The sequence below is a fragment of the Temnothorax longispinosus genome, chromosome 5 (genome assembly GCF_030848805.1).
Source record: "Temnothorax longispinosus isolate EJ_2023e chromosome 5, Tlon_JGU_v1, whole genome shotgun sequence".
Lineage (NCBI taxonomy): Eukaryota > Metazoa > Arthropoda > Insecta > Hymenoptera > Formicidae > Temnothorax > Temnothorax longispinosus.
The window spans coordinates 521,245-536,313 of NC_092362.1; the positions used below are offsets into that span (position 1 = coordinate 521,245).

The 15,069-nt window shown below is 45.7% G+C and overlaps 1 protein-coding gene across 1 annotated transcript; it reads right to left on the reverse strand.

Moving 5' to 3' along the window:
- Positions 1–376: 376 nt before the first annotated feature.
- Positions 377–12,938, reverse strand: LOC139813007 (uncharacterized). The gene is made up of 4 exons (XM_071778241.1): positions 12,699–12,938; positions 11,669–12,046; positions 5,601–5,834; positions 377–5,316 (listed from the first exon to the last, which is right to left on the reverse strand). Exons 1-4 carry the CDS (start codon positions 12,874–12,876, stop codon positions 4,955–4,957), a joined length of 1,152 nt encoding a protein of 383 aa, XP_071634342.1. The 5' UTR covers positions 12,877–12,938; the 3' UTR covers positions 377–4,954.
- Between the last annotated feature and the right edge of the window lie 2,131 nt (positions 12,939–15,069).

The window sequence follows — 15,069 nt, forward strand, 5'->3', positions numbered from 1 at the left end:
CGTCAGTCGATTTAGCTTGCTACCACCCCCTTTCCCGCCGCCGAGCCAACCTCTCCCTCCCCCACCCCCTTGGAACTATTACGCGAATTGATTCCGCATCGGATCTGTCCGGAGGGGCGGAAACTCGCGTTTAGCTCCTCGTTTCCTCCACTTTTCTCGCTCCCGCTCTCTTTCTCTCCTACTTTATCGCTCTCTTCTCTTTTCTTATCGCCGGCGCGTGACCACCCTCGGTCCATTTGCGTGCATCTCACCCCCCGTCGTAAAGGCTGCATTCCCTGGATTATCGGGGCTTCCGTCGGGGCACGAACGACGTTCGTGGTATCGAGAAGGGTACGCGGATGATCGTGCGCAAATCGATTAATTCGCTGGAGAACAGTTGCAAGTTCTTTTAGCATAAGCGGATGCTGCGTTTAGGATCGGACCTTCGACCGTATCACAGAACATTTAACTGGAAAGAACGATTATGTAGGATCTGTTTTACATAACGAGAAATAAGACAAATTCATTAGTTATTAAATAAATTGGAGACACAAGTCAGACTTTGATTACCTAGGATAGAAAATAACTCCAGTCTTTGTAATACGTCATTAAAGATGGATCTACTATAAAAATTACTTTCTTAATCCACGTGGTATTCTTCGAATAAAAGTTTCACTCTATCCAGACAGTATACTGAATCTCTTTAGACAGAAACATCATAAACAGTCGATATGCGACCAGTTACGGCCTGTTTAATTTACCGTGTTTCGAGATGTTAGAGAAGAAAGATCAACTGGCGGCGATCGAGCTGGTAATTCCTCTCGCGAGATAAACAGCATCCAGCAGCAGGTCTCTACGATATCGCGATTTACGGGTAGTTGGGTTCGGTGTATACACGCCGCCACGCGCGTTGCATTAAATAATAATGCCAGTGATTGCTGTTGGGTGCCCACCGAGGCAAACTGCAAGCTACAAGAACGGCGAGGAGGGTATGGGTAAGGGGGAAAACGGAGAAGACGCTGCTGCCTTTACACCCCCGCCAGATATATCATCGCCTGGCAGTTATGTGTGTCATGAATTTTAGATTATCCTTGGATTAGATTAAGGCACGCGGGGGCGGCCGGAAAGAGCAAGCGGCCCCTTGGCCCGCCAGTCAGTGCGCGGGGCTGAATTATTTCCAAATCTCGCGCAGCATCCGTCCCGCCCCATCCCCTCGATCGCGCACCGCCGGAATTGCAGGATTGATCTGTTGCCGCGAATTTTTCGCCGATGATCCGACCGGGCGTTAGCGAATTTCCAACGATAGTCCTCGAGCTGAACGATAAAATGATTTAACGTCAAGAGATATGCAATCAAATTCTATTCGAAGGGAATTTCAAACGTCGTAAAAAAATATTTATCAAAGACAAGAGATAATTCGTGTTTTAAGTAAGTTAATTACTGTATTAAAAGTTTTTGGTTTCAGATAGAAGTATAGAGAAATGTCAAGTCTATCTTGATCTTTTAGGGACATAAATTTTTTAAATAATCTTATTACTTACTTTTTTAAAAATAATATTACTGCTATTATTTTTACGTCTCCGATCTTATGCAACGTCTTCAAGAAATCTCGACAAGTCGTCTCTCTCCCCGCGCACTTCTCGATTATTCCCCGTTTCATCCCCTCTGAAGAGACAAGGGGGCGGAGATAATTGATGATGGTAGCTGGTTTTCGCGGGACATTATATCGCAGTTACGAGTTTCCGTTCCCCACTCGCGCGCTACGAATGCGCAATGTGCGAACAACAGGATCTTTCGCTATAGTGGGGAGAATACCCCGAGGGTGGTTCCCACCTCTCGCTGGCCCCACGTGACCCCGGCCAGACAAACGACGGCCAATTTACGAGCAATAGGAAAAACTTCTTAAAACTCGGATTAAAATGAGCGAAGGGGGGTGAGAGAGAGAGAGAGAGGAACATCCCTCGGCGCCCTCCGAATTATCCCGGGGATACGAGAGGGTTTTATTTTATTCCAGAAAGCGTCACCGGGGGTGGAAGGGCGAATACGACCCTTGGCCCTGGCCTTGCGCTTTTATTATTATCTTCCTATCTGTGAATGAGGTGGAGCATCATTATTTTCACCGTTAATTTACGTAGCTGCTGCAAATTATTGTAACTTCTACTATTTCCGTTTATTGCTATCATCGCAAAGTCAGTGATTGTCGATGATAACGATAAGACCCGTCTTTATATTGCTCCGCTTGAAAACCTAAAAAGATCAAATATATTTAAATAAATAAAGAAAAACTATTCAAATTATACGTCTTCTGGTAGAAGTATCTTCGATAACTAACACTTAATTAAAATATAAAGGGAGATATGTTCAGCGCTACACAACGCGTTCTTTCTATAACGTCACAAGAACTCTCGGTGATTCTTTACGAGAACTGACAGGGAAAATAGAACACATTTTCGCGTCCATTACTCCTCCGGGACGGAGTAATAGATGACAATTTGATCGCAAATCGCTAAATGAATTACACGGGCGGCTGAACACGGGTCTATCGATTTTTTTACATAAACAAATCGCCCCAATCGATTTAGCTTTTCAACGATGAGATTTGCAACACAAGTGGCGAATGGATTCAATTTCAATACGTATGTAGCAGATAATTAATTATATTTAAAATATCTTTACTTATAACTGAATTAATTCTAATCCAATGAAAATCTGCTAATCTATATATTCAAAAGCTTTATCGTGAAAAAGAGATGTTGGTTTATGAGACCGTAAGTCACCGTTGCAGAATCAATCCTGCGGTCGTAAAAGGACCGAATTATGGGCTTTCCTATTTTATATACAACGCTCATAAAAAGTTCAACGTATATGGGTCGTATATACGTTGAAGCGGTTACTGTGCGCCGGCGTTCTTTTTAATTAAAGTCGCTAATCAAATCACGGTCACGCGACGTTGCTTCGACCTATCGACGCACGCGGATGAGACGATAACGACGCCCCGGGGATGGCCGGAATAAATCCGTGTTAACGCGATTACAACCCTCCTCCGAGATGCATGATTGATTTATCTGCGAGAATGCACTGGAAGACGTTTCATCGCGATTTGATATAGCGGTAAGTTTCCGCAACACGTCCTCGACAAACACTAATATATCCTCGTGCTATATATATAACAGCAATATTTAACATCCAGAACGTCTCACCCTTCTCTCAGCGAATTTTCCGTATTCGAGGAGTATCGTAAAAGTCCTTAATTTCTCCCGCTAATGAATAGATGAGAAACAAGAATCGCGCCCCACGATTTACGCGGAGATAAGTCGGACGAATTACCGGACTGGAGGAACGCGCGACTTTCGGAGCACCTCGTCCTCCCTTCTGAGGGCAAGGGGTTCCGGGACAATAACGGCGCCCCGGGGACGACCGGGGTAACGCGATTACGCGGCGTGGCACGGCACGGCACGGCACAGCCACCGCTCGAGCGGTTCGCCCCGGCTTGATTTATCCGCGTAGCCGCGCGTTATTGCATTAGCGCCCCGACGGCGATGCTGTCCGCCGTCCCCCGCTCGCTCGCTCGCTCGCCGGCGACGAACGCGAGAAATCGTCCGGCGTCCGTCCACCCGCCCGTGAATCATCTACGAGAGTTATGTCTTCCAAGCCGCTGCCAAGACGCGGCGATCTATAATTCCCGCCAGCGGTTGGTCAGCGATCCTGGCGCGTCTTGGAGTTTCCCCATATTCCCTCGTGGACTAATATCGCCGGTAAGAACTGTTGCGACCGAAATCTACTCTTGGTAACGACGCACGGTTCCTTTTACGATGATCAGTGATCTTGGCATTTCCCGAATTTCATCGTGGACTGATACCGCCCGTGGAAATTGCTTTTGCGACTTAAATCTATTCTTAGAGACGCGATTTAAGATCCTTTTTATACAGCTGGTCAGTGATTTCGATGCGTCTCGTTTCTCAAACTTTCTGGTCGGCGTCGACAATAGCTGCGTTCGTCAACAAAACGTATTTTAGAAAATGTTTTAGAAAATGATATTTTAGAAAATGATATTTTAGAAAATGATTTTCTTTGATCTTAACTCATCAAAATATTGGACGCACCTTGACACATCCTGTGTTTCCACGTTGACAATAAGTATCACTTGGACAAACGTTCTGTTTAAATGTGCCTTCGCACGCGTGAGCATACACAGAGCTATGTTTAACTTCCGCTCCGAACGAACGCCCGCTAACATGAGATGAGAACTGGTTCAAGAATTGGTGACTATAAACTTTACATTAATGTGTCGCACCTTCCTAAGACATCGGTGCTGATTAAACTTCGCGGTTTTACATCACAGTTCTTCGACACAGAGTACGCTAATCGACATACAAGCGAGATTCCCGATTCAGTATACATTATGTATGTTACATGCTTCCCGTCGCACATATCCTTTACTTTATACACATTGAATGTCCTTTGTACTTCTCAGACTCTTCGGCACGTCGCGGATGAAGAGATGCGCGTGTGCCGCTTTTAATACTCTATACGCGAGCGAGTTCCTGCACAAAACAACAACGACGTGCGCTTTATAACTTTAACCGTGTATAACAAACAACTGCGCGACGTTTTCAATACCAGAATAATACAAAGGAAAAAAAAAGAATACAATTAAAATTTCTTGAATTTGGATTAAAGTTTTCACTCAGAAAAGATATAGATCTATATTTGTGCCCGTTTGTAGAGTTTTAACGAGCGCCGACAACGATTCACTTTGACGTAAAATAAGCACCTTCTTTACTGATATTCAAAAATTGAAGTCACCGCGATCACACAATATCGGTCCACTGTCCTTCCTTCGGGTCGCTCAAAGTCACATTTCGATGAGAGTACAGATCCTCTCTAAACTCGGGTGTACTCACCGTCAAGACAACCCGCACCTCTTCATCCCCGTCGAATCCCTCTTCGTCCAAGACGTACCACGCCGCGGACCTTACGCGGGCCTGTCGAGCCCTAAGGCCTCCTGGTGCCGTCTCGCCTTCAGTCTAAGGTCTGCGATGCTGCTGTTCTTCGAGCGAGCCGCCGCGGCGGCCAGTGACGCCGCCAGGCTCAGCGGATGAGGAGGATGACCGGCCGACGACGTCGGGGGCGGCGGTGGTGGCGGCAGACAGAAAAGGCCTCCGGCCGCCGCATAGTGCAGCACTGCCGGGTCGAAGGCTGATCCCACTGTGACGTTTGCGGCCGTTCCCTGCATCGGCGGATGTAACCTGAGGGCTGGCAGGTAAGGTGCAACTCGACATGGTTCCAACGTCGTCGGCGGGCTGCGCGGCGCCAGCACCATGCTCCCGGCGACGCCTGTGAGAAAATTTAATTAGAGCCAAATATATTAATTATAAATATATTAATTATAACAAGAAAGAAAAAGAAGGAGTCCTATCAATTTTTTAATCAGGCAACAAATGCGAAATTATCTCACAATTATCAACGTTGATTGAAATTATAATCATTTTTTCTTGTACCATACTTGACATTACTTGATTAATTATCATATGTCTCGTTTAATTAGAAAAGATTGATATTTAGACTAAAAAGAAAATGAAAGCTATGTCCGCTGTGGAGTTCCGTTAGCGGCGTGTTACCTTTGTGCAACTGGCTCTCGTGTTTACGACACTTGGCGCGTCGATTCTGGAACCAGACTTGTACCCGCGCCTCGCTGAGACCTAGCCGCTGGCTCAGCTCTTCCCTCATAAACGCGTCGGGATAGTGCGTCTCGTCGAAGAGCCTCTCGAGCTCGGCCAGTTGCTCAATGGTGAAGTTCGTCCGCGATCTCCTCTGCTTGCCGTTGCCACTTCCGTTGTTCCGGCAATTGGATCCTACAAATTAATTATTGCTCAAGTAAATTCTTGCGTAAAATTGTTAAAAGATAATTGTACGCTATATTTATAGGATAGAGTGCTTTTTCGATTACGTTGCAAAATTATATATCGTTACAGCGTAAAAGGATGAGTTTTCCTCTCGTTGTTAAGGAATGCTTTCGGCGAAACAGAAATCCGAATGCCGTGAGTCATCGTCGAAGATGTGTAGCGGGTAACAGGGAAGGTTTTCGTCGCGCGATGATTAATTCACAGGGACAAATGCGCGCCGCGAGCCAGAACGACCGGGGCCGGGGCGACCAGTGTGCTACCGAATTGATCTTTGCGAATCGTTCACGGGCCATTTCTTCCAGTCTGGGCGCCATCAACATATATCTCGCCACCTTATGAGAATCTTATTCAAATCGAGATGCCGGTCGGCGTCTCTAATTGGATGACATTAGGACAAGCGTATTCCACGCGAGGGAAACGCGACAGTTATTTCTTCCCACACGCCGAAGAACTATAAAAGTAAGCACGGAATTCGAGAACCGCGTAACGCGGCGCGGTGTATATCAACCGCTGTGTTAAACTTGTGCGCCAGATTGCGGGGTCGCATCAAGAGCGCATCTTCACGCGGAAGATTTCATCGGACAGATGCAGAAAGGCGAAGGAGGAGGGTGATTAAGGTGAGAGGGTACGAGCTCGCCCTCCCCCTCCCCTCCCCCCGTCTAGCGGAGAGAGTAGGGATGACTAACGACCTGGTATAAGACTGCGTAGCTCACCACTTTGCTAAATTATATAAATCACATCCCCTTCGTCAAGGGCTCTTACGCGAGACACTTAATCCACCTTTGTCCCTCCCTCTCTTCCTCGCGATGCGCCCCCTTCCAAGTTTTCCTCGCCTCCTTCTCGTCGGCAACACCTCGAAGAGCCGTAGTACCGTAGTTACTTTACATTAAGCGACCATTAATTAAATCGTATGGCCGTTAATTATCCGAGCGTCTCTCTAACTCGCGGCGATGCTTGCGGCCGCTCTATACGACGCGCCAAGAAAGTTTTTCGCTTCGGAGCATCTTTTCATCCATCCTTCAGGATAATTATCCTTCCCCTAATCGAGATCTTTACATGCGCTTTACATGCTTTTGTAACATTAACGATTGTTTAAAATAAAACTGAGAATTATGAACTGAGCCAAAAGTCCGGATTTAATTTATTAACAATAAAAAATTCGTGAAACAAGAAGTAATCTGTAACTTTCTTTCAGAATAGTTATTCTATTTCTTGCTAGTTTTTACATTATCAATCATTTCTATAGAATTAAGAACGTCTTAAGAATCAGATTATTATGTTTGGATTTCATTCGCTAATTCGCGGGAAAATGTATTAAACGCAAATGAGAGTCGAGAAACTGGTAAATTGCGTTTTTATCGGAATATTCTGCGGTGTCGCTTTCCACGGATAATAGAACGGCCGTGCGATTTATCTGGAAACGGAGGCAAAAAACGAGAGACGCGCTCCGCAGTCCACGTCCGTTTGCACGCCGGCGCGATCGCCATGCGGCATTGCGTACGGCGTACGGCGCTTTAATCAATTAGCGCATATCCGCGTAATCCAATCTGAGCCCTAGGCAGGGTGTGCGGCCCGCATCCATATGTACAGCGGTGGTTTAAAACCACCTCCCTCCCGTATACGCCAAAATAACTCGCGCGGTTTTCGACGCCCCTCGTCCGCACAGCATTGTTAGCATAAGCCACGGCGCAACACACACGCGCGTTGTCGCAGTCATTAACTCGAACGTGCCGGCCGTTTATTACCGTGTGTACCGTAGAAACCGGGAGAGGGGGAGAGGGGGCGAAAATCGGCATCGTTTGAATTCATAGGTATCCTTCTCATTTTTCATAAGCATTATACTTTCTGAAAAGAGAACAGTAAATTAGTACGATTACGTGTTACAATAATTATTCTTACAATTTAGTTTCGTACACCTAATTTTTTTAATTTAGTAAATTATAACTTATGCATAATAGTTTTGGCGAGCCTTCCTGCACATCTCCTAATAAAATTGAATAAAGAAAGAATGACGATTATCGCAGCACTAAAGTGCTGATCGTTGACGTTAACTTCGGCAATCGAAATTCTGTGAATCCATAGGTATCTTCCAAGTCCCATAACACGTTTCTCCAAATCTACTTGGCCAAACTACCTGAGTATATCCCGAGCGTCTCGATCCGAGGTGCAAAATCGTAGTTGCTGAACGTTATCCGATACCTCGTAGAGAGATCGAGACGGCGAGAGGGATCGTCCTGCGGGACGAAGAGGGGAACAGATAACCGAACTCTGCTACTGGAAAACCCAAAGCAATCACACTCGGACGCGAGGGGTCACTAATTCAATTACTAAGAGCGCTGCCCTCTTGGCCTGATCCAGTTAAGCCACCCCCGAAGAGCTACCCCCCCCCCGGACCGACCGCCACCTTGGCTGTACTATTTTTCTCCCTCCAAAACGAGCCGAGATATCACGGCCATTAGACGTATAAAAGCGTCGTCGTATCCCAGCGTAGCCGCTGCATATGGCACACGGTCCCCATAAATACGCAAGAAGCAAGGGGGTTTAAGGCATGCAATCACTTATTGCTTAATGAAGCAAAGTGGCCCGCGTGCCGGCCGTACCCTCCGAGAAGTTTAACCCCTTGTCGCATAATTCTTTTCGAATCTCAGGGCAATCACGGACACTGTTCGACAATGTAAAAGAACATTTTTTCAATTAAGTCCTTCATTCTTTTTAACGATCTAGTTTAGACGATTAGATTTAATCGTCAAGCTCAAATATATTTAGCCGTAGTTTGACGTTACAGCTTGTGTACCATTTTCCCAAGTGAACACTTAATCTCAATACTTTCCCATTTTACTTGTGTGAATATTTTTTGAAAGCTACAATTTATCATTTTTGTATTGCGACTTATCGCGAGAACGTTTGGCGAGAAGTTAGAACGTAAATACGAAGGGAGCTCTCTCTCTCTCTCTCTCTCTCTCACATTTTTCCTAAAGTAGCGGCCGCGCACCCTCCTATCATACTTCAAGAAACTCGCGCCCCAAGTGCCATAAATATACGTACGAGCGCATGGGCCTTTGACCAGCGGTCAAGCACCAACACTTACGGCAATCGCGGAAAAACACGGGCGACTGAAGACCGATGGGCGCGCACGCCACGCTAAATCGTCGGGAGAGGCGAAATGTGCTTTGGAGTATCGCATCGCTGGGAGTGCTCGTTTCTGAAAAGCTGCAAGGCTCGTGATGGTATTATCTACAGAACTTGAGGAAGTATCTATGAAGCCTCCATGCGTTTCACATTAATGTGAAAACTCATCAAAATATTTTATTCGATATTAGAAAGGAATAATGCGATGATATATATACCAACCGATAACCAGTCTCATTATCCAGTATTAGAATCATTATAATTTTATGAAATAAAACCTCGAATTTCTGATCTGCTTGTATCAGTAAACAAAGTAGGTGTGTAATCAGACGCAATCTTCTAATGAGCTTTATACTGAAGATCTCGCTGCGTTTCCTCTATCCTCGTTATCAAAACCTGTCAAATTTTTAAGCTATTAAAAACCATCATCTTCGATTAACAACATTATAATGAATGTCGATTGTTACGGAAAGTGACCGCAATTTAATCTCGGCGTGGAACGTACGTGAGAGCTATACGGCGATTTAATTAATGTAGCGTAAGAGGATCGTACGGAGGCGATCAGCGCCTGCAAGGTGCATTAATATTTATTGCTTCACGCCCTTTCTGGTACGCCGGATGTCCCTCTCTCCTCCCCCGGTCGGGCTCCTGGGCGAATATTTACGGTTTTACTTTCGCGGCCGCGATGGCTGCCGGCCGGGTAGATTGCTTTTTGATTTGCGCTTAATCGGAAAAAGTTATGGGCCCTCGAGAGATAGGCGAGCTGCCGGTGGTGCTGCAGCCAGCAGCAGCAGCAGCAGCCACCGCGCTTCTCGTCGCTCTCCCCCGGCCCCCCGCCCCCCGTTTAGGGGGCGTACACACAACTAACGCGGCGGGCCGCATATTAAACCATAAATTCATGGCGCCGCGTCCTGCCCGCTCGGCTCGCTCGAGTTATCGCGCGGGGAAGCGTGCGTGGCGTTACTTCAACGCCGCACGCTTTTTATAACGTGATCGCCGTCGCGTCGATTCGACCCTTCGTTCGTCCGCCTCGTTTCCATTCGCTCTCCCTCGTTACTCGCGCATGCGATAGTTTCGTCGCACAGACCAGTTGTCCCATGGCGATTGACCGATTGCTACAAAATTAATTTGTAGAATTTAACAGACTCGTTCGGAAACAACGTTTGAGGTGGAATTGAAGCGATATTGAGGCAATTGCCGGCTAATGACTCATCAGATGGACAGAAATCGAATGTTGCCTTATTGAGAGATAAATCACAAAGATTTTAATAGAAGTAATGTCCGAGATATTGATATCAGCAAGTTGATCTCTGAGTTTTCAAATGAGAGACAGTTAAAACGTCTGTGAAGTTGGCCCCCTTTTTACAAAATTCGAAACAAATTCATTAGGATTCTGGATGCCCCAGCAAGAGTTCTCTATCGATTTTAGAAAAAGTTTAGAAACAGTTATAGCGAACTTTCAATCTTTTGGACGAAACAATAAGTGATCTTTTCTATACAAATTTTTCGCATAAAAATGACTTACGCGCAATGTCCCAAATTTTTCGAAAACGTCAGAAAATAACACTATCCGAGAATAATCCTTATGAATCGATTCTTGTGAGAGTGGTTTACTTTTGTTAGAGGCACTTTCCGGTCTAAAGGAGAATCGAAGTAATTTCATCTTTCAGTGCTCGGCGGAGCGAGTGTTTTATCGAAGATGACTCGGCTCGTGAGCGAAATCGCCGATCGGGTCGCCGATCGTTACATTGCGAACGGTCAGCTATTCCCAATCACTTGTGAGCTTTATTGGACGACGGCCTGAATTATAAACGAAGATCGAATCCCTCCGGTGCCTGCGACTTCGATGCCGCCACTAGGAGGTTCCTGACCTTCCCGCACTCGTTCGCACGGCAATCGCAAACGGGCTAGCCGCAAGAAACGTCGATCAGTCGAAATCAAAGTTGACACCATCGCACATTGGGCCAGGGCAGGCATAAAACGGGACGAAGGTCTGAGAATGGATTTTGAGATTTGAGTTCGATCAAGCGATCCTGAATACGCGCGGTAGATAAGAGACATATCTCTATACTTCATATTTAATATGATAGATATGAAGATAAAATGTTATGCAAATGTAATTCATATATCGCAGTCATATTATGTTACAGTATAATTTAATTAATTGAAATCAATAATACATTCTTTTTGTCCATTTTTAGTTTCATTAATCCAACAATTTTTCCAAATCAGCGTGGTTTTGTGAAAAAAGGAAATTGCGAAACATTATTTATAATTCGAGACACAAATTGTTTTTAATCCGCGAGAACATAAAATTATTTAAAGACTAGAGTCCCGAATAATTTGCTATCTCGATTAAAGTATAATTTTGAAAAACCAGCTTTTAATTTGATTTTTTCAGCTTAATTTGCAAAAGCAATCTTTTGCAATTCATTTAGTAATTTTAGTTCCTAATAATTTAATTAGAATTTAATTAAGTAATCGGTGATTAATTGCGAACTCCAGTGAGCAATCGCCTTAATTCAAGATTATTAAGACTATAAGACTGCAGTCATAAAAATTCTAATATCATCTTTGGAAAAATATAATTGTATTGTATTTTATGTAACGCACAAAAATCAACGGGGTTAATATTCTTCCATTGTTACGCTCACCCTTAACGGAATCCTCTTGACCCTGTCCGCTCGACCTTGATGTAACCTGCGAGGACACCTTGGCCTGATCGTTGGAGGATGCATGAGTTTTGCCGTCGCTCGAGCTTTGACTTTTTAATTCGACACAATTCTCCGGGCTGGGTGATCGATCCCTCGATATAGGCGGCGGCGAGGGGGTGCATCCAAGCAGTTTGCGAACCGACAGCTTCAACTCGGGCGTTTTCAGGGGTGGCAGACTCTCCGCGGTGTCTCGGATGTCCTTGATCTTGGCCGTGACGGAAAGATCTTCCGGTTGCAGTCGACCTTCCGGCGACGGCGGTTCCTCGACGCTTCCGCTCGTCTCGACGACGCTAGCCGCAGCCTCTTGCGCCGCTTCATCTAAACAAGGTTTCGTCTTGTAATCGTTTGTCGCGTGGGACCATCCTGATCGCGAACTGCTAAGAACGTGACGAAGACGTCGGCGATTAGGTCGATTCGTAAGTGAATTGTAATTTTAGCAGCGATGAGCATTCACAGACTTTCGAACGTAATTTCTGTCGACATAATAATGCGTTACATAAAAGAGTAACTCAAAGAAAGACAAATGTGATTAAAAAATGTGTACGGCATGGTATTCACAATTAATTTTTCTTTAATCCACAATTTTCTTTAATCCACATTAACACAAGTGTAGTCCAAGTAATCATCCCGCAGTCTGTGGACGTTATTGCACAAGAATACAATTTAACATAACTTCCACTATGAATTTCTTCTTATAATGAATCCCATATTACCCGTATATACTCCATCACTAATAAGTTCAAGCACAGACACATACGAATCGACCTGACTCGCATAATAGATTTCTTTTGATCTAGCATATCTTTATGCCGATGTTGATTTATATTGAGATCTATCATTAAGGATAATAGAAAAGTTTGCGCGCACTATGGCATCGATCGATTCGATCTCAACCGATCGGTCTCCAACCAATTTGGCACCTAAAGAATGGCATTATCATCGATTCATCGGGAAAGATTATTACACGTACGCCGGTCACCATCGTCCGCGACGCGATCACCGATGAGATGCGCGACACTGAGCGTGATCCTGCCGCCGGCGGCCGCCCTGCAGCCGGCGGCAGCCTCGACGCTCGTCGCGGCCGCCACCGCCACCGCCGCCGCCGCGTTGTCGAAGCTCTTGGAGACGAACTGGGCGAGCTGCTCCATCCTCACGGTTATCGGGGCGACTCTCGCGCGCGACGTCGCGCCTCGGCACCGACGGCACTCGCCGCCGCCGTCGCGAGAGAGAGCCGTCGCCGGGGAGACACGTCGACGGGAGGCACATCCCGACGTCGGCGTCCCGACGCCACGCGTCCTCCAGGACGCCATTCGGCCGCCGGCCAATCCGCGCGGTGATGGGCGTGATGGAAACGCCCCGTGGTGCTCCTCCACGCTTCTCCCTCCTTCGCGTTTCCGGCGGCACGAGACACGATCCGGGGCTCGCAGACCCCTCGACACCCCTTTCGGGAGGCAGGCACGATCTACCCCCCCAAACCGACGCTCATTAGCATTTGCGCCCGCTTTTCCGCCCGCCGCGGAAACGTTCGCGGCGAAACTACCCCTCGCCGCTGGCGGCCGGGGGTAGGACGCCCGCGCCGCTCGGCGACCATCCTATACCGTCCTCTCCCGCGTCCTCCTCCGTGCCCCGTGTAGTCGACCGCCAGGGCCGCTGTATTTACCTGGAGGCAGAAACAGGCCGTCGCCGCCGCCGTCGTGGGCACGCGGTAATTAATCCCATGCCTTCCGCGGTCGAAGCTCCTCCTTTTTGTCTGGCCTCGTTATCGGTCGTCGGATCGTCGACTTTCTGCGCCGGGTCTGAAAAGAGAGAGTTATTTTACGAACGAGCTCGGAAATTTTGAACACGTTATCTTTTTCTCAATAAACGGATAACGTAGACATGAATTACACGTACATATAAATTATAATCCGATTATAAAATATTCTATTTTTTTACAAATCGTTTTCTGCTTAATATTTCATTTTTTAAGATAATCTCTTTCTCTTTTTAGATATTTGTTGAATGTGAAGAATCTATAAGACAGTATATATATGCCACCTATTACAGGCAAAATAATGAGTCTTTTAACGTAAAAATTATTGATTATATTTCTATATATTAGAATTGCCAGTATTCAATATATTTTCTGTAAAATCGCTGTTATATCATGAAAACGCTAATTACAATTACCTTTACCATAAATTATGTGAAAATAGGAATATATGTATAGATCGAGAATCTCATATAGGAATCTTTAGAAAGGAATAAATCTGACAATGAAAGAGATCACGATGCACATAAAGCGGCCCTGCATGTTACACGTGACAAGCGCATTTCTTCTGTCACATGCTGCCTCACTCTCTCAGCTCCTATATATATTTCTCCGTTTCAATATCCACTTCCCTTCTCACCAGTAACACTCTTTCCTCTTTTCTCCTCCCTTTGTTCTCTCCTCGTCTTCCTTTTCGACGATGCGTAAGTGAACTCTCAGGGTTGTCAGGATGATGTACATCGGCCCGACGTAAACTCGATTTCGTTCTTGCCAATCTCGATTTCTCAGGCGGCGATTTACCGTCCCCGATAAAGTACATCGCGTTTGTTGCGCCAGTCTCGCCGGAGATGACATCCCAGTATCCCGCTGCCTCCCATCGTGTCGCTAAATCCACATCGGCGCGATATTAAATTTATGGAAGTTGTCCTCCTTCGCAAGCGACATTGGTACGCCGCAAATCTCTCCTCGCGCCAAGTGCGTATGCGACCCTGGGACATGTGCCCCGTGTTTGTCGACGCCAAACTCGACAATATTTAAATGGGATTGCGTTCGGGGAATGTAATTGCTCGGGGTACTAGCAGACTCCACGTTGTCGGTCCGTTTCACGGGATACGGACGGACCGGAAGGGAGAATGATAAAGTCTGCTCGAGAAGTGCGAATGGATACAAACGCATTTAAATAAAATTTGAAACTTGAAACATTTTCGACATTTGACTTTTTCTTCTCGAATTTATGAAGAGATGTTACGGTCTTCAATCTATACACGATCAAAGAGAAAAGAAGAATGAATCTTTGATTGACAGCATACGAAGTCAAAGAAAGACTAAGTGAAATAAGATAAAAAATAAGATCAGATATGATACTTCAATGAAAACAGTATCAAATTTGTCAAAGAATGCTTTGTTAAATTATCGAATTTTGAAGCACTTTTGATATACTGTCTTTCTGCTAATTAAATGATCGTATAATTGATAGCGCGATGAACCAACGAGATGACGGGAAATGTGAGTGGAAAAGTCGGTGCGTGTACATTACTGGAAACGCTTGCGCTTCTCAATTTCTGGGAGATGAGACGGCGACAATGGGAAT